This window comes from Lotus japonicus, chromosome 1 (genome assembly GCF_012489685.1).
Source record: "Lotus japonicus ecotype B-129 chromosome 1, LjGifu_v1.2".
Lineage (NCBI taxonomy): Eukaryota > Viridiplantae > Streptophyta > Magnoliopsida > Fabales > Fabaceae > Lotus > Lotus japonicus.
Genome location: NC_080041.1, coordinates 80,038,020 through 80,058,775, shown reverse-complemented (window position 1 = coordinate 80,058,775; position 20,756 = coordinate 80,038,020). Strand labels below are relative to the sequence as shown.

General features: G+C 34.2%; 1 protein-coding gene and 1 long non-coding RNA gene across 2 annotated transcripts; one reads left to right on the top strand and one right to left on the bottom strand.

Moving 5' to 3' along the window:
• Positions 1 to 4,737: 4,737 nt before the first annotated feature.
• Positions 4,738 to 5,302, bottom strand: LOC130732099 (uncharacterized). Its single transcript, XR_009016941.1, has 3 exons — positions 5,184 to 5,302; positions 5,078 to 5,113; positions 4,738 to 5,000 (listed from the first exon to the last, which is right to left on the bottom strand). It is a non-coding gene; the product is annotated as an uncharacterized LOC130732099 (long non-coding RNA).
• Positions 5,303 to 16,665: 11,363 nt separating this feature from the next.
• Positions 16,666 to 18,310, top strand: LOC130747674 (uncharacterized). The gene is made up of 2 exons (XM_057600684.1): positions 16,666 to 17,337; positions 17,759 to 18,310. Exons 1-2 carry the CDS (start codon positions 16,666 to 16,668, stop codon positions 18,308 to 18,310), a joined length of 1,224 nt encoding a protein of 407 aa, XP_057456667.1.
• The last annotated feature ends 2,446 nt before the right edge of the window (positions 18,311 to 20,756 follow it).

Sequence of the window (20,756 nt, the reverse complement as noted above, 5' to 3'; positions counted from 1 at the left end):
GGAAGGCCTAGAAATCAGTACATTAGCATTCACACTTTTGGAGGAACCTCCTCCACCCAAACTGAATCAGCGTAAGTGAAAATCTTCCTAACCAGAAAATCAGCGACATTATTGTCATTTCAACGAACGAAAAAAAGACTAACATAATTAAAGTAGAAATAAAAGAACAAAAGTACAACAGCTAAATAAGTGCCACTTCCAGAAGGCTTCTTCCACCATTGGTAAAATATAGTTACTAATTAAGCAAATAGATGGAGTTATAATATATAATATTAATTTAAATTGATTTTTTATTTTACATAAAGACCCATATACTACACAAGAATATATATGCACAGGCTAAATCCTTTTAGGATTTATTACTGTATTTATATTTAGAGGAAGTACAAGATCGGTCTTGAGATGAGAAAAGGCAACCCGTAGAAAGATTAAATTTATAATAGAACTAGTACTTTTTACCCGTGCAACGCACGGGGGTATACTTTTTTATTTTGTATTGTGTTTTTTTTATGGCTTTCTTAAATTATTTATTCGTATGAAAAATAAAGAAAAAAATTGTGAAAGTTAAGTGTATTTTGTCGAAGTGTTAATTTATGTTTTTGATTGTATTTGTTTTTTTTTTTGTCGTACGTTTTTTTATGAGTGTATTTGTTTTTTTTTATTTGTGCTGTTTGTCCTTGTTTATCTAATTGATGTTTTAGATTTATTCTTTTAATATAACAATTTTATTGTACTTTACAGATAGAAGTAGTATTTTTTGTAAGATCTTATTTAGTATTAATTTTGTCTTTTTGGGGTTCATAACTCATATGAAATAAATAATAATAAATTTTTGTAAAACAATTTGAAGTTAATAGTATAAGTTCATAGAATGACGTTGATGAAGGTAGATCAAGAGGAAGAGTTAGGGGAGTCTTTTTATTTAATGACCACTAAATTTTAAGGTTTTTTATTAATATAATTATTAGTTGATTAGTATTTTAACAAACATAAACTAATAATATGTGTCTTATGAAATTCCTAATATATGTGTTTTTAGTGAGATCATATTTATATTAATTTTATCTCATGACATTTCATAACTCAAATAAATTAAATAATAAATCCATTTAAATTATTTTGAGGTTAATAGTAGAAAGTTATAAGACTAACATTGATGAAGAAAGTAAAGGGATACCGATAGTTTACTTCTTTTTTTGCATCACATGTTTGTAGTATTTATTTTGGTAGTTATGAATTTTTTTAGTGATATCATATTAAATATTAAATTTTCCCTATGGTATTCCATAAATCATATAAACTAAACAATAATAATAAATAAGTTGAAAGTTGTAAACTAACATTGATGGAGGACGTTCACGGGGAAAGAGATAGAAATGATTTTTTCTTTTGCATCACATGTTTGTGATATTATTTTGGTATTTATATATAATTGTTTTGAGTGATACATATTTAATATTAAATGTACTTTTTGACCTTTCATAAATCATATGGAATAAATAATAATAAATTTATTTAAAATAATTTTGAGGTTCGTAGTAGAAAGCTAGTATAGAATAACATTATGGAGGAAGTTCAAGGGGAGATATATATTTTTTTTTTTGCATCACATGTTTGTGGTATTTATTATGTATGTTTTTTTTAGTGATATCATATTTAATATCAAGTTTACCCTATGACATTCCATAACTCATATGAATTAAATAATAATAAATTATTTTAAAATAATTATGAGGTTAATAGTATAAAAGTATAGAATAATTAACATTAATTGAGGAATTTCAAAGGTAAATGGATAGGGGATTTCCTATAAAGTTTCATAACTCATATGAGTTCAATAATAGATGTGCTTAAATATAAAATGTGTACTTTGTTAATATTAGATTTTGCTATTCGTTATCATAAAATTAAAATTAAGCATTGATAAAAAATTGTAATTATATTAATGTTGCTAAATAAACTTGAAAGTAATAAATATGTAAAAAAAAAATAATTCATAGTTTTTTTTATTTGGTTACAAATAATTCATAGTTTGTTCATATTAAACTCAATATAAAGTAGGATGAAATCAAGTTAAACCCGTCTAAACAAAATTTTGCAATCTTAGAAAACTTGGACCTTCTCATTTTTTTAGGAAAAAATAAGAGAAGTAGTAAGTTACAAATACTTATTTGTGAACATGGACATCTGAAAGTTATATCAGAAAAAAGTTTTGTATATATGCAATATGCATACTGGGGATTGTGAGTTTCAGTGGCTATTGAGGAGAACGATGCAACGCAAAGTAAAGTAATGAAGAATGGGAAAAAAAAGTTAGAAACAACATAATATTAGGGTCATCTATTTAAGGAAGCAATGTTAAAGGTTAATCCATATGGATTATTGTTGTAAAGAAGATGAAATTAGTTGCCATGCAGTATTGTATGTGCTTTCTTTTATAAAATAAATTAGCACTATAAACCTTGGTTTCTTCAGAGATAATCGATTACATGAAAATGATGTCAACTATATTAAATGGTACCAAAATCATATTTTGCTATAGTAGTAGTGTCACTTGTAGCCTCTTCAGTTTTTGAAATGCTCGTTCAAGTAATCATGCATCTATGCTTTGTAACTCTATATTTTCTAGCAGATGCTTGAACCATAAAATTCTGAATCGCATAAACTTGTCATACACATAGTGTGTCACTAAACTGTGGCATTTGAAAAACTACAATTTTAAAAATACACTTTGTTATGGTAAAAATAAATAGTTTGAATTAGGTAAAATGAAAGTGGGGAAAACATAGAAATTGAATACATTTTCAACGATTAAGAGCAGTTCAATACTATTAACAATTTGAGGTTTTTTGAAATCCCTTGTTTCCCACATATGGAACACACAAACTGTTTGGGTCATCCTACATAATAAAAAGTTAGCAAATCAAAGAGAAAATAATTTTTTAGGTGTTTCAATTTTACATGATGAAATCAAGTTGAAGATCATCATGAAATAAAATGCATGTTAGAACATATGTAAACATTCTAGGCTAATACATCAATAGCTAGCCGTTGGATATAGGTACTGGAAAAATGTCTTGAAGCTTGAGTCATTGAAAAAATAAAAGCAAATACCTCAATAAAACTTATGTGAAGTGCAAATGTTGAATGATTATTGACACTTATTAATTTATATAGTTGTAGAGAAAAGGGTTAGTGATTGTCCTTTTTTCTTTTGGTAAGATCTTATTTAGTATTAAGCATACCTTTTTGAATTTTCAATTAATAGTAGAAGTCTATATAATTACATTGATGAAAGAAGTTCAAGAGGAAGGGATAGGGAAGTTTTTTATTTTGTTTTTTTCGATACATCGGAAGACGGAAGTTTTTTTATTGAGTGACTTTAACTTTTAAGGTTTATTATTAATATTAATTATTAGTAGATTAATACTTCAACAAATCTAAACTAATAATATGTGTCTTATGGAGTTCATAACTAATATCATATTCAATGTTAATTTTGACCTATGACATTCCATAACTCATATAAATTAAATAATAATAAATTCATTTAAAATAATTTTGAGCTTAATAATCGAAAGTTATATATTAACATTGATGGAGGAAATTCAAGGGGAATATCGAACGGCTGAGATTAAAAGTCTGCTAAATATCGAACCGTTCTGAAAATCACATATGAAATAATATGTATAATTACTTAAAAGCTCATAGGTATAAACAAATATATGAAACATTGTTTACTTAGAAGCTCATAAGTTTTCATTTCAAAGATTCCAAAACTGAAGGAGCATATCATTGCATTACAATTAAATTTAAAAAGTACCATATTCTAGTCATATAATTGGTTACATAATGTCAGACATGCAGATGAAATCCAATAGCGCTCAAAAGCCAAAAACCTCGTCCCTTGAAACCTAGAATTCTTCGTTCATGTGTGGGTAAGGTGAATGGTGTGCCTCTTTCAACAAATAGTTCAAATAATAATGTGTTTAAAAACATCTTTACATCTATGTTTCTCTTATAAAAAAGTTATCAATACTTATTGTGTTATACCAATTATATAGTTATTCAAATAATAAAGAATAATAAAATTCATGTTTAAATTTATTAAAAATGAAACAGTAGAACAAACATTTAAATTTAAAATGAAACAACGATAATTACCATAAAAAATAATAAAGTTGATTTTTAAAACTATTAAAACTATAAGTATGTAACGATGGGGAAATGAATTTTAATTGAAACTAAAAGTAAGTATTTAAAAAAAATAATCTATTTATTTTATGATTGAGTTTTTGAACAAAAAAATTAAGATTGAAATAATTTAACTTGAATGTTATTAATCCTTCAATTTTTTAATTTATTTTTATTTAAATAAAAATGAATAAAACTCAACAAATAGAGTTGATAGATAAAAGGAATAAGAAGGTAGAATTAAACCGAAAACAATAATGTAAAATCAGTGACCACATTCATAGTGTAAATGACATAAATTGGATTAAACTTAATGAAGACGATGAAGATGACAAATTGAAACTAAATCAATGAAATGTAAAAGGAGGAAAAATGCTTCATTATACCAAATTAGAAGAAAAGATTATCATTTGATCAACTAATTGATAAAAAATTAATCAAAATTAAAAAAAAAGCAAGAAACTCACATTGGTTGAAGATTAAACTATCAAAGAATGGAAGCAAACATCATTAAATTGTGCAAGAAAAATAATGAAACACAATTAGAGAAATAACCAAGGAGATGACTTTAAAGTTTATGAAGAAAAATAATTTTTGATAATAATAGTTAATCAATAGCAAAGAACAAAACATGCATAAATTATAAAAGGAAAATAAAGTGAGTAACTTTCATCTATTGAATAAGTGATAACAACATGCATATTGCAAATAAAGACTGAAACTTACAGAAGTGGGAGATGAAGAATGAGAAGAATGAATCGGAAAAAATAAAACCGTTTGAGAAGAACGTAGCATGAGAACAAAATCTGAAGAAGAAATGATGGAAAAATCAGAACAGATAAATTGAAAGATATAAATAAGGCGAAAAAAGAAGGGCTCTTACCGGATTGAACACGATGATGGAGAAAAACATCAATGCCTGAAAATGAAAAATGATGAAAAAGAAGTGACCAATAGAAAAGAAAAGATGCAAAATAAAATTCTTTAACCTGATGGAAGATCTTCTTGTGATGGAATGATGCTGTTGGAGGATCCAAATCGGAAAGATTACTTGCACATGAATGGATATGCTAAAGATCAAAATGAGAGAGATGAAAATGATTTGAAAGGGGAATGGAAAGATGCTTTTTATATGGGAGAAGAAGGAAGAGACTCTTGGTGATTTTGTAACCATAATCCATAATTAGGAGTTACAAAAGCAACAAATAAAACTGTCAAGAATATGAAAAGGTTATACAAAGGGTTTCATAATAAAAGGACCAACGGTTAGGATTAGAAGCAATGAATGGCCAAGATTGATTTCATATTGAATTACTAACAAATTTACGTATTTGACCATGGAAAAATTTCCACCCATGTGTATTAAAATATTAAATTACAGTTTTGCCCTCAAGGTTGCAAAAACTCTCCCTTTATATGTAGTATAGATAGATAGATAGATAGATGTATACTTTAATTCATATCTTAATTATCTAATATAATATTTAAATAACTATGAAATTTAAAACACATAATTGATATATCAATCATAAATCATTATTAAATTTTTTAATTCTCTTTGAGTTTGATTATTATGCATTGGCAATCACATTTTTTTTTGAAAGTAACAATCAATCACTTAATTAGAATCCATTAATTTGTAAAGTCATAATTAAATTTGAATTAAAAAAATTTAAAAAATACTCTTTTGAATTTCAGGATGCATGAGTAAAACTTTTTAACTTGTCGGTGCATATAAATTAAATCATATTTTAAATTTATAAAACAATGTTTGCATTGAATCATTTCTTTAAACATAAAATAAAAATTCAATAAACCTAATTTATTTTACAATGACTGTCCCCGTAGGATAGCTCAAATGGTAGGAGCTGGGAGAACATATGGGTTGGGTAGGAGGAGTTCCAGGGATCGATTCCTAGCGGTGCAATTTACCTTTCCGATGTAGCAAAAAAAATTATTTTACAATGACCCAATTGATTGATATGTTCATAATTATTTCAAATAATTTTCAAATTGCAAAACATAAATTGTTCATTTATCAATATCTATGCCACCATAATGGTGATGGCCGAAGTGATCCGACAACAGTGGCATTGACAAAAGTACCTTATTGGATAAACCGTTCATTTATCAATCCCTATGCCACCATAATGATGAAATCACCCTCACCACAACCTCAGCCTAGGGGTGTACAAGACCCGGCCCTACCCGCCAACCCGTCCCGGCCCAAGCCTTTAGGGCCGGGTTGAACCCGACCCGATCATTAAAAGAGATCGGGTTCGGGTTGATCTTTGAGTTACCCGACTTCGAGTAGGGTCGGGTTCGGGTTGACACTCGGGTCACCCGGCCCGTCCCACATATATATTTTATAAAATTTTAATTTGTTATAATGATTTAAATGTGATACATGGTGCTCAAATTTATCTTCCATGTAGATGAAATTAAAATGTTTAACATTTACCTTATGAATTAAATAAACGTTGCTCAAACTATTGACACTTTCATGCTCAAACAAGAGAAAATCATGTGTGTGTATTATGCATATGTGGGACAAGTGAAGAAATGATCAAACAAAATGTAAACCTCTCAAGTGCAATAGATTATGAAAGAATTGGATTCTTTTTATTTCTTCTAAAAAATAGTTCCAACTTATAACTCTTTTAGTATGTTATTATCTTTAAATTTTACAATTAGTATCAAATAGTCTTAAACTTATTGTCCCTCGGGCCAACCCGGTCCCGTCCTATATAGACCTGTCCTAAATTGGACTCGTATAATGTCGGGTTGCTTCGGGTCTAGGGACGGGTTAGGGTCTATGAATTGACCCGATCAATATTTAGGGCCGGGTTAGGGTTAACCAAAACTCGTCCCAACCCGTCCCTTGTACACCCCTACTCGGCCCCATCTTCACACCACTACACCCCCAATTCTAACCCTCTATCTCAAAAAACTCTAATATCCCTTTGTGCTACAACAATGGCCTCCACCACCTCCATCAACCCTCTCCCTTCCTCATCCACTAACAAGGTCGTCGTTAAGGCCGTTAACAAACACTACGAAGGTCTCGATCTTGAATTAGATCCACCGCTCCCATCTCCGCCATCGCTCCACCTCCGGGAAAAGGCGACCACGTCCAGGGTTGTTGTACCTTGATGTGTCTAAGCTCTGTGCATACTGGAGACTGGGTCCTAACCTCCAAGCTTCACCTTTCACGATCTCTCTCTACGAATTGTTATCCTACAATGGTATGGCTTCCTCTTTCATTCTCCCTCTACCTCTCTATCTCTCTCTCCCAATATCTCTCTATCCCTCTCTTTAAGTCTCGCGATTTCACTATATGTTTGAACATAAACTATCGATGGTGTCGTGGTACCTAGCAGCGACGTGTGTGCAAGTCGGAGAGGATAAGGGTTGCGTTGGGTAAAGAAAGGGAGGGGAGGAGGAAGGTGGATGAGGGAGGGAGAGAATAAGGTAATGCGATGACGACTTTGGGGAGTAGGATGAGGGAGGGGAGGGAGTGTGAGGATGAGGTGGCAGGTTTTTGGGTCAGGTGAAATGACATGTTGGATGTTGACTAAGTAAAATATGGCCACGTATGTAATACCCCTAATTTTGTACACTATAAAATAACATATATTTAAAATAATGTGTAAAAGAAAGAATCATAAATGTGTTTAAATACTTAAATACTAAAAATCGAGTGGACAAATCAATTTAATTTTAATAATTCTTTCCAAAGTACACTGTAAGAGTAGTGAAAATAATTTTAAAGACTCCTTATACACGTGGTGACCTATATTGTGACCATGATCCGACTACCTGACGTGTCTGTAACTAACTACTTGTGATCCTGCATACATGACACATACTCCCGTCTACTATCTGGAATGTCTCAAGCAAACTATTTTCTTTCTCTGAAAAAAAACATGAAAGTAAAGGAATGAGAATTTTACAATTCTCAGTGATAACAATACCCACTCCAAAAACAAGAAAAACTTACATAAACATAAATTAAGTAGTTATATCAGCGGTAAGCATTTCAAAATAACTATTAGCTTCACCAATGAAAATAATATAATTAAACCTCTTTCAAATTAAAGGTCATTCTTTAATGAATAATGATTCATAGACATAGGAATAGTAGAAACACCCCAAACACCCCTTTTTCCTGCGGATTTGGCCAACTAATACACTGAACTAACCACCTAAATACACATGACTAACCATAAAGCACATAACCGTGTAAACTCAGTTGAAATTCCTAAATTCAATTTTACACGGTTCTGTGCTTTATGGTTAGTCATGTGTATTTAGGTGGTTAGTTCAGTGTATTATTTGGCCAAATCCCTAATTTAGGAATTTCAACTTTACACGGTTCTGTGCTTTATGGTTAGTCATGTGTATTTAGGTGGTTAGTTCAGTGCATTATTTGGCCAAATCCCTAATTTAGGAATTTCAACTTTACACGGTTATGTGCTTTATGGTTAGTCATGTGTATTTAGGTGGTTAGTTCAGTGTATTATTTGGCCAAATCCGCAGGAAAAAAGGGGTGTTTGGGGTGTTTCTACTATTCCTATGTCTATGAATCATTATTCTTCTTTAATTCATTGTTATCACTTGCTTTTCTTGGCCCTTCGACCACTTTTGCATATTCCCAACTGCGGCTTAGAGCTCTATCCGAATGCAAGGGTGTCCCCCTGCCTAGGAACCTGTGTTCCAGGTACTATGCAACTAGATCACCTCAACTGCTGGAGGATCATTTCACTTAAAGTGTTTTAATTAACATTTCATATTTATGTCTTAACACCCAGGATTTGCCTTTCAACTGGATCCGACCTTTGAGTATCCAGGTTTGCCCTGCAGTGTTGTTCTTAACATAACATTCGGGATTTGCCTATATTGGTCGTCTTAAAGGTCAACAGGTTTGCCCCGCAATGTTACACAATCTCTTAAATGTTATCATATAAATTAAATTGGGATTGTACAAACTTTAAAATATGGAATAAAACTAAAACAACGGAGAAATCGTCTAGGACCACTTTCATTTCAGGTAAAACAACTAAATAGTAATAAGCTGAACTTTTAAGTAATTAGAGAGAGAGGCGGCAGAGCCGACCATTTCAAGGCATAGGAATATAATAACAAATCATATTAATAAAAGTTAATGTTAGAAATATAAAACAGAAACTTAAAACTAAAAAGGAATAGACTTATCAAAAGAGAGTAGTTCTAATTAATGAAGTGGACATAATTAAGTAAAGTTGAGATAGATAAAAGAGAGTAGATGTGATCATAAAACTAAAATAGAGTATATATATGGTTAAGACAAATTAGGTTGATAGAGTGACTAAAATTAAAAGGGAGTAGATAAAGTTATCACCTTGGTACTTCTTCATTCATTCTCCTTCTTTCCTCCTCTCTATGTTACTCACTAATCTCTTTTTCTTTCTCCTCCTATTCTCCCTCATACGTACGCGTTGCTTTTTTTTCTCTCTGCCACTCTTCTCACCCTTTTGTTTCAATTCTAAGATCTTGTGAAATGCAAACTTCCCATTAGCCTATTTATAGCCCAGGTAAGTCGGTGCATTTGCACCATGTTTCATTTTATCTTTATATTTTAACCAAAGATCTTTTGTAAAATAAGAGGTATTTACTTAGATTAATAATCTCCTATTGTTGTATGCTACCACGTGGCTTGTTTAGTAATATTATTTGTACTTTTATTGTTAACTGCCACACACGTAGCTTGAGAGGTAAAGATAATTGTTTAGAGATTGATATGTACTACCCACTTGGCATCTCATCATTTTTTTATTTTTTTATTTTTTTTAATCAAAGATCTTTTGTAAAACCATAGATATCTGGTTAATAAATGACTATTTGCCACCACGTGGCTTTCTTTATTTTAAAAAAATGAGGATAATTGATATTATTTTAACTAAATATATTTTAACTATAGATATTTAGACAATAAATCACTAAAAATCACACACGTGGCTTCTCTTTGTAAAATGGTAAAAATGATGTCTTTCCTTAACGTGCATGTATTTTATTTGACACTATATTTTAATGTTATGTATCTTGATATTTTAATCACTTGTACTTTTAGGATTATAACTTCTCTCTTTTCTCTATAGAACTCCTAAAATAATTCTAAAATCTTATTACTACTCATATTAACATATCACAAGACCAACAATATACTTATTTATTTAAATTTAAGGTTAAGAAAATTCTTTTGAAGGTTAAATGATAGTAATTTATATTTATAAACTATGCTAAAAATTGAGATGTTACAACGTAAGCATTAAATAGTGATTTGACCTTATTTGAATTTAAAAAATTGCCAAGGAACAAAAGTTATGAAAGAAAATTCTAGGGACTAATTTGGATTTGCCCCTATATGTTAGGGACCTAGAACATATTTAACCTGAAGAGAAATGAGACAAAAAATGTGTAATGTGATAGGAAAATAAGAGAAATATAGGAAGAAAAAATGGATAGAAACTAATGAGATGGAAGAGAATATGAGTGTATGCGAGTATATCAAAACTCTTTAACCTTCAGCCAAATGAGAGAGATAACAATAGAAGAGAGATAAGTGAAAGATACGATTTGTATGATGTGATAAGAAAAGAAGATAAACATATGAAGAAATAACATTAAGATGAAAGAGAAAATAAGAGTGAATATATATATATATATATATATATATATATATATATATATATATATATTCGTCTTAATCAATATATCCCAATAAGTGGTATCCGCGACACGAATCTCTTACTTCTCCGCAGTGCAATAAGCGGTATGAGGTTGAGCAATGAGTTTTTTTAATCCTATTCACAAGAATTAAGAATTGAATCCAAATTAAACCACTTGCTTTTGGGACGAAGTGTTGAACCATTATGCTAATTCACTATTTTAGTTGGTTAGGAGTGAATATACATGAGTTGTATTATTATTATTTACCTTCCAACCCCCAACAGCTATCCGGAACGTTTTCTTGGCTTCTATTGTGCGTGAGTGGTATCATCATAATCATATACACACACGTTTTGTTTGAGTCTAAAAGAAGCCTATATTCAAATCTTACTCTGCCATTTGTATATTATTTTTTGCTTCTTCTCCGCCATCTTTGCCACGTCAATTCAACCATCGGTTGAAATCCACAGCTAGCTTTCACCCCTCTTCATAATAATGACAGTCAAAGATGCTCGTTTTTACTGTTCTTCACTGCACCCTTCTCCAATAAATTGAGTGCACGCCCCTTTCGCTCTATTCACTCTCTCTTTCTCTTGGCATCAAATCACAGGTGGTGTGTGTGTGTTTCTGTGTATTTTTCTCTCTTCCCCTCAAAATGACGAAGGATCAAGCTGCAGAGAAGAACAATGACAAGATCATCATTGAGAAGCCAGTAACAACACTAATGCCTCCTCCTCCCCAAAACTCGAAAGGACCTCTTCCATCATTGCTGAACCAAAGACTTTACTTGAGGATGAACTCAATGCAGCCAGGGTTTGATTCTCTTTGCTTTCTCTTTCTCTCTCTGTCTATTACCATTATTTTTCAATTATTAATGAATTCGGATTCTCTGCTAGCTCTCAGCAGCCTTTCCTACATCGATCCAAACCATTTAATTTAAGAATTTGCACCCCTTTTGCGAAGGTTAAGTAATTTTTTAATAACATTATTGAAATTAAATCCTTATGCAGGAGGAAGCCCTCAAGATCATCAATACTCACACCAAAGAAGAGGCTCTGAAATTTTTTCTAACGGTAACATGAAACTTTCAATTTTGTAACTAGTTTGGATTGGGCATGATTTTTTCTCCTCTTGTTCACAAGTTTTCTATGTGCAGAAGGATCTAGCAAGCATTGGATTTGTAAATGAATGATCTTTGCGTTTTGGAGATTGTTAGAATTGAATAATTGTTAATTATATTATGACACAAAATTTTGACAAAGCTCACAAGGTTGAAAAATGAAATCTTATATGTATTCAGATTGTGTTTTTGTTGTGTTAGGGTTTGGTTCCAGTTGCAGGCTCAAATGTGAATGTGAAGCAGGCAACATAGGATGTTGCTTCTGTGTCTGACTGGGATGATGAATATGATGATGAGGAATGCAGTGCTTGATTGGAATTTGGAAAACCAAAGCTTGAAGAGTACTTAATTATATGTTTGCTTTGTTTTAGTTGTTGCAGTTTCTTATCAAACAGTTCATTATTGTCTTTGATTGGGAATGTTGGTAATATGGATTCTGAAAATTATGTATTTAAATTTTAAAATAATCCAATTTTATTTTCATTAATCTCTTCTTATTATATGGGTTGTGTCAATGAATCTTTCTTGTGCGTGTTAAATTTTATTATCTACGTTATATTAAATATTTGGGATATTAATTTGACTTCTCTTGTGTATCACTAATCAATTGACAGTTTGAAATAATAAATGAGATCTTATTAATGTTTATGAATTAATTAATACTTGTGATAAAGAGAAATAAATACGAAAAAACTTCCTTTTGTGACAAAAAAAAAGTTTTTCAATATCAAGGTTATGTGAAAAAAAATGCATTAAAGAAACTTGTTCGCTCATGGAGTCTTCTTCAACCAGCATTCAAGGCTCTTGACCAAGGATACCATAAATGCAGTAGTTAATTTGAAATTTCGCCCACGTTTTCTAAAAATCATAAATAAATTATTAATCATTTTCAAGATAGTGTGATGTTGCATTGAATAAGTCATTTGATATTCTCGGCTTTGTTTGCGTTGGCACGTGATGCTAATCATCCCTTGCATTCTCCTAATTTGTTCATCACTTCTGAATCCTTGAGAGGATGACAACTTCTTTTTCTTCCCCTTTGCTCTGCTGAGGCGTTTATTCCTGGGGTTTTTCCGTGCCATGGTTGTTGATGATTGTGTTATCTGCGGTTGGAAGGAGGGGCGTTTTTTTCTGCTTGATGTTGCTGGTTCCGGGTGTGGTTGTTGTTGCTTTTTGTTGCTTGTCTTAGTTTTACTTTTATCACAAATGTTTTATTGAAGTAATATTTATCACAACATTAGTAAAAGTACAATTGACTCACATTAATAACAATATTAATTAGTTACTAATAAACTTCAAAATTATTCATTATATTAATTATTGATAGAAAAAGTTTCAATGATATTTTTTTTTGGTACATCGGAATGTTAAACGACAAAAGAAAGACTACAAAGCTAACAGATCCCGAGCTAAGATGGGATCAAGCTGAGGAGGGGGGTCCTCTAATCGAAGAAAGTCACACTGCTGAGACAGACCTAAACCGGCTAAGCAATCCGCCACTTCATTGGCACTGCGGGAAGCATGCTGGAGCTGAACACTCCACGGACGCTGAAGGAGCTGCTTAATCTCCAGAAAGTCTGATGCTAAGGCATGGAAGTGAAACACATCATCCCGAATCACCTCAACAATCTCCAGGCAATCAACTTCACACACAACACTACGAATTCCAGTGTCCCATAAGAGATGGCGTCATGAAGCAGGAGCCAAATGAAGACCCGGATTTTCTCTGGAGCTTTAAGTCTCCATATCCAAGACCAAGTATCCACAACAACAGGAGGAAGGTCACGCGAGCACAGCCAAGCATAACCTTCTGAAGCTGTGTAAAAACCCTTCCGACTCGGCTGCCAAACCCAATGATCCTCAACATTAGCTATGATCCGGGGTTCAACACCTAGAATCTGATGCTTGAAGACCTCAGGCATGCCTGTATACAGGCGAGACAGATTCCAGTGGCCATTACTAATCAAATCCACTAGCTGGAAATCAACATCCGAGATGTGAAGAAAAGGGACCTTACGGGCCAAAACACCAGAGCCACACCAATCTCCGAACCAGAACGAGGTCGAACCATTACCAACTTTGAAAGTGAAGCCATCCCGCAGGACATCCCTAGCCTTCAAAATGCCCTTCCACATGGATGATGAAGTAGGGTTAACAGGAGCCTCAAGTATAGATCTATCCTTCAAGTACTTGTGGGCCAAGACATTTACCCACAATTTCTCAGATTTTTGAACAAATTCCCAGACAAGTTTCCCCAAGAGAGACGTATTCGCATGCTCAATATCACGAATACCTATACCACCATACGGTTTTGGCAAGGTAAGGGTTTCCCACTTCAATCGGTGCCACCCTCGATCACCCGTAGCATTAGACCAGATGAAGCGACGAGAAATCTTATTCAAACAACTCGTTGTTCTTCGAGGAAGCCACACCACCTGAGCCGTATACGTTGGGATGGAAGCAAGCACTGATTTAGTCAAGCATATTCTCCCCGCCGTGTTCAATAATCGACTCTTCCAGGCAGCCAACCGACGAGCAACCTGGTCCAGTAAGTGATTAAACTGTGCATGAGAGGCCCTTCCACCAGCCAAAGGAAAGCCAAGGTAACGTCCAAGGTCACAAACGAAGCCAATGGGGCAGACATCAACAAAGCTATTGCGTACAGCAGCAGTAACACCTCTAGAACAAAGAGCCTAAAATTTACTTGACCTTCACATTAATAACAATAACAATTAGTAGTTAATACTTTTTTTTTTGATAGGCAATAGAAGTATATTGAATAGAAGTACAAGGGGTACTTCAACCCAATACAAGGGAAAAGAAGAGAGCAGGAAAAAAAACAAGAGAACAGTCTAGAACTAACAAGTACCGGAACAAACCCAACAAAAGGGAAGAAGACAAACCCACCCACCTAGAGCCCCTTGAAAATAGACTAAACAAAAAAGGTCTCATTAAAACCTTGTTAGGATAAAACCCCCTTGGGAAAACCTAACAAGGAAAAAGAGTACCTAAATTGAGAAATCAAGAGGAATTTTCAAGGGGGTTTACAAAGAAATCTAATACCCCAACCCAAACCCAAATGCTAAGCCCCCCAAGATAAAACACCAAGCCAACATCCCTTCATCCAAGTTTCAATGCTTTGCCTCCATGAGATAGCCAGTGCCATTAAACTTGTAAAATACACGAGCAAGGGGTCAAGAGCCATTCATATAATGAACTTCTGAAATCCTTTAACAGAGAAGACGCTCATATCCAAGCCTTCCACTGAATTTGTCCCAACAAATTCTCCCAATCCGGAATGATATTTGTGAAAATAAGCCTGTTGCGAGCACACCAAACCGTCCAAACTACAGCTCCCCAAATAGCCCACCATACACGGCTCTGATTAAGGGTCCAGCAGCCATGGATAAATTGCAGAAAATGTTGTTGACTATCACACGGTAATACAGTGCAATACCCAAGCCAACGCATAATAGAGTACCAAATTTGTGAAGTTTTCCTGCAAGAAAAAATGAGATGCTCAACACTCTCCATCGAAGCTTCACAGAAAGGACATTGCAAATCAGTATTCTGCAGGACACCTCTTCTGCAAAGGTTCTGCCTAGTAGGGATTCTACCCCACATTAATTTCCACATGAAAGATTTCACAGATGAAGGTGTAGTAGCCTTCCAAAGAGATTTGAACGCTGGGGATTGAGTAAAATTTGCATGCCCTTTGATCAAGGAGTAGGCCGTTCGAACTGAATAGCCACCACACACATCCTCCTTCCAAACCCACTTGTCAAAAGATTCTGGTCTCACTAGCACTTGGTTAATTAAGCCTAGAATTTCATTCAACCAATTATGTTCCCAATCACGGAGTTCCCGTCGCCAGGACAAACTCCAAGACCACCGATCATTAGCCCAAACACCCACATCTGCAATAGTGCTTTCCTGCTGTAAAGATAAGATGTATAACCTTGCAAACTTAGCAGCCAAGGGTTCATTGCCCACCCATGTATCCTGCCAGAACTGAACAGTGGAGCCATTACCAATTTTCCTAGCAATCGCCTCAGAAAACCAATTACCCAAGGGAGGATCAAAACAAGATTTTACCACATCTTTCCACCACACTGATGCAGATCCTGAACGAGCCCCTCTCATAACTCCATTAACCACATTATATTTAGAGCACACAATACGCGCCCATAAGCTTCTGTCTCCTGTGCAAAGTCTCCAACGCCATTTACCAAGTAGTGCTCTATTAAAATCACCCCACCTTTTAACCCCAGACCACCTAAGTCCTTAGGTTTACAAACATTATCCCATTTAATCCATGCTATCTTAGAATTCTCCCCTTCCAAGTTAATACTTAATAGTATTTATATTTATATCTACCTGTAAAACTTTAAAATTTCTTATATATTACAAGTAAGACTAACATTATTTTATTTTAATTATTAATACAAGTTGAGTAATTTTTTTCAAAATGATAAATTAAAATAATTACTATATTTTACATATAACAAATGTAATAAAGATAGAATACCAAAACAAGTATTAAAGTTATTTTACTTTTACAAATGTTGTGAGTTCTGAAATTGGATATGTCGAAGGCATATGATAGAGTCGAGTGGTCTTTTTTATAGGGTGTGCTGAATAAGATGGAGTTTCCTCCCCATTGGGTTAACTTGATTATGAGTTGTGTGACTTATGTTAATTTTTCTATTATGCTTAATGGCAACCCCCAACCAAGTTTTGTACCCTTTCGGGATTTGCGACAGGGAGATCCGTTATCTCCTTATCTTTTTATTCTTTGTGGTGAGGTGTTCTCAGCCTTAATTGAGAGGAGTATTACATCTAGCATGTTGCATGGTATTAAACTAGCTCATAGAGCTCTTGTTATTTCTCAACTTCTTTTTGCAGATGACAGCATCATCTTTGCTCGGGCTACGACTCAGGAGGCGGAGTGTGTTTTGTACATTCTAGCCACCTATGAGCGAGCTTTCGGTCAGGTTATCAACCTTGAAAAATCAATGCTTTCTTTAAGCCGCAATGTACCTCATAATGGTTTCAATGAGCTTGAGCAGTTGTTGCAAATGAAGGAAGTTGAAAGTTTTAACATATATATGAGTTTACCGACTATGATTGGTAAGTCTAAAACCCGGACTTTTAATTTTGTTAAGGACTGTGTCTGGAAGAAGCTTAAGGGGTGGAACGAAACTACACTCTTTAGAGCTGGTAGAGAAGTTTTGATTAAGGATGTGGTGCAGGACATACCTTCTTATGTTATGTCATGTTTTATTTTACCTGATGGACTTTGTGCGATATTTAAGGTATGTTTTCCAGATTTTTCTGGGTGGTGATGTCGCTAGAGGGGGCCTTGGTTGGGCTAGCTGGTGCAAGTTAAGTCGCTCTATATATGACGGCGAACTTGGTTTTAGAGATTTAAAATCTTTTAACATTGCCTTTATCGCTAAAAACTGATGGAGGATTTATTCACACCCTTAAACCTTGATAGCTCAAGTGTTTAAGGGGGTTTACTTTCCGCATGGAGATTTTTTGAATGCAAAATTGGGATATCGTCCTAGTTATGCGAGGTCAAGCATCATGCGCATTGAGTGGAATTATCCAGGAAGGAGGCAGGTGGCGAATTGGAAATGGTAGCCGGGTTGATGTGCTTCATGATCAATGGCTACCTCATGGGTGTCTTATTTTGTCCAGGGAAGATTTAATGGTAGAGCTTGGTGTGTTTAGGTGGCTCATTTGATAGACCATGTGTTTAGTGCTTGGAAGAAGGAGTGGGTGGATTTTATATTTTATCCAGCTACGGTTGGCCACATCTTGGCAATTCCCTTGCCTTTGCAAGGTGGTGATGATGTTCTTATGTGGCCTGATGATGTGGACGGAAACTATAATTTAAAGTTGGGTTACTCTTTTGTTCGCAAAAATCTCTTCGGCTCGGTTTCTTCTTCCTCGACTCAGCCATCGCTTCCGGTAGTGCATTGGAAGAAGCTTTGGCGGAAATCTTCCCAACCACGCTGCAAGGCGGGGGCTTGGCGTGTGGTGTCTCACTTGCTTCCGGTTCGAGATTCTCTATGGCGGAAGGGCCTTGATGTGGATCCTCTCTGTCATTTGTGTGATAGTGATGTGGAGACGGTGCACCACTTGTTTCTGACTTGTTTTATTGCCCAGAGTTTCCGGTTTGGATCATCGTTATCTCTTCGGGTGGAGCAATTTAGATTACTATCGGTGTTTCTTTCAAAGTTCCTTGAGCGGCCCGACGATGATGTTGTTGAGGTGTGGTAGGCTGGTGTGTACGCTTTATATGAGGCGCGAAATCGAGTGGTATTTTAGGGTGGTTTGATCTCGGTGTCGACAAGTATCCAGCGTTGTGCGCTTTTCTGTTCAGCTCTAGTGGATAACGTTGCTGCTCCCTGGCCGCATGTGGCGCTTGCGTCGACGTGGGCTAGGCCAGCAAGGGGTATTATAAAGCTGAACTTTGATGCGGTGGTAGCTTCCTCGGGTGGAGTTGGCTTTAGGATGGTGGCGAGGGACGTCAACAGTGAGGTGCTGGCTTCGGCGGTGCACCATTTTTTACATGCTTCCTCGGCGATTCGTGGTGAAGCCATGACTTTTAGGTGGTCCATGAATCTAGCTATTCAGTTAGGGTTTCAGCGAGTTCAGTTTGAGACTGATTGCATGCACGTGTTCCAGCATTGGAAGAAGCCACCGGATGGAAGATCATATTTAACTTCAGTGCTTCATGATTGTTTTATGCTTCCTTGTTTTTTTGATTTTGTAGACTTGTCATTTGTTCGCCGTTGTGGCAATTCAGTGGCTGATTTTCTTGCTGGTATCGCTTCCACCTACATGGATATGGTATGGATGGAAGAAGTGTCTGGTGATCGAGGCTTTAGGTTTTGTGAACTCTGATGTATTGACTTCTATGCCTATTTTTCATTAATATATGTAATGCCATTTCAAAAATAAAATATTATCAATATCTAAATATCTATATATCTATATAGGAATGTATCTTATGAGAATGACATATTTATGAGAAAAAATTATGACCGTTAATCCAATAATGAATGATCATAATTAAATATAAAGTCATGTAATCTTTAAAAGTGTCACATGTTATGTGTTCATGTGACCATGCCAAAAATTAATAATTTAATTAATCCTTAATATTTAATAATACTCACATAAGTGTCATCATATCGCTTGTCTACCCAACCCAAATCTACTCTTTCTTCTTCATATGAGTATGTCTGAAGAACTCCAACTTACATGTACTCTCTGGATAAGTATTCTTCAATGTTATAAATGGTTCTTATTGTAAATCACTAAACTAAAGAGCCCAATATGACTTTTACCTAAAACCCCGAATTAATCTTTAGAAACATTTTTTTATTTCACAAGTAAACACAACATTTGTGTCATAAAAACTTGGTAGTCAATCTTAAAATGGATGAAATAAACACATCATAACAAATGGAATAAATAGTTATTCTGTCACCAGAATTTCGCAGTTGAAAAGCACAGTTCAACTTTGCAAATCTGCAGTTGTTGTCGGAAAAAAAAAACTTGCAAATCTGAACACTAATGATAGAAACAATTTATCAAAACAAATGAATCAGTTGTTTTCATCAGCCACTTCAGAAAACTACCTGCTATTTTGATTTTGATTTTTTGACAATACCTGCAATTTTGCTATGATCTGCTTCCATAAACAAACTCATTACAGGGATTTGGAACCTCTGGAGTTGGAAAATGTGCTGCACAAGCACTATCCTACAGCTGAATCCTACCGCGGGGTATATATATATATATGCTCAAACAATATTCATAACTTTCAGTATAGAAAAAATCATTAAAACCTACGTTATATTGAATGATATAAATTATTCAAGTTGCTCATTCTTTGCATCAGCATGACAGCATCAACATAAAATTGCAGCCAAGAGAAAAAACTATTCTCCATACATTGAGGCAATATCCATAACATATGATTGCAAATCAAGAGCAAAAAATGAGAAGCATTAGACAATAACAAGACATAGCCGAATACATTTTAAAACATGCCAATGTAACATTGGAGACAAAGAAAAAATTATTAAAACCTAAGTTAAATTGAATGGTATAAGTTGTTCAAGTTGCTCATTCCACTGCATCAGCATTAACACAAAACTGCAGACTAAAAATTAATATTCTCCATACATTGAGACAAAATTGCTACCCTGTTCTTGGAGCTTCATAAACTATCATACCAAGGTTGAGTACAAGAATTTCAACCTTGTATAACTAAAAGGATAATGCTACTAGCTGAAACATAAATCCAAAAGACAACCACCACTCTTAATAAAAACAAAATTTATCCACCAAATCCATTCCAAGGAATGTCACAACATCCTTGAAGGACACAGACACTCCTACCACATTCAGAAGCACACTTATAATTGAACCAGTCAACAATTCCTCAGAGAGGAAATTCAGGGATAATTATCACAAGACTTAACTAATTAGTTGAAACCACTGCTAATATCAAATGGTCTGACAAACCAGCAAAGGTAAACTACAACATCAGCAAGACCATTACAAAGTGTGTGTTTGGTTTCAAATCTGGAGAGGCCAAACGTGGATCCAGAAATCCAAAAGCAACTATTTCTTGCTTATGTAAACGTGGATCGGGGCCAAACGTGGATCCTGAATAGGTTTTCCAAACACACTAAATCAGAGGTAAGAAATG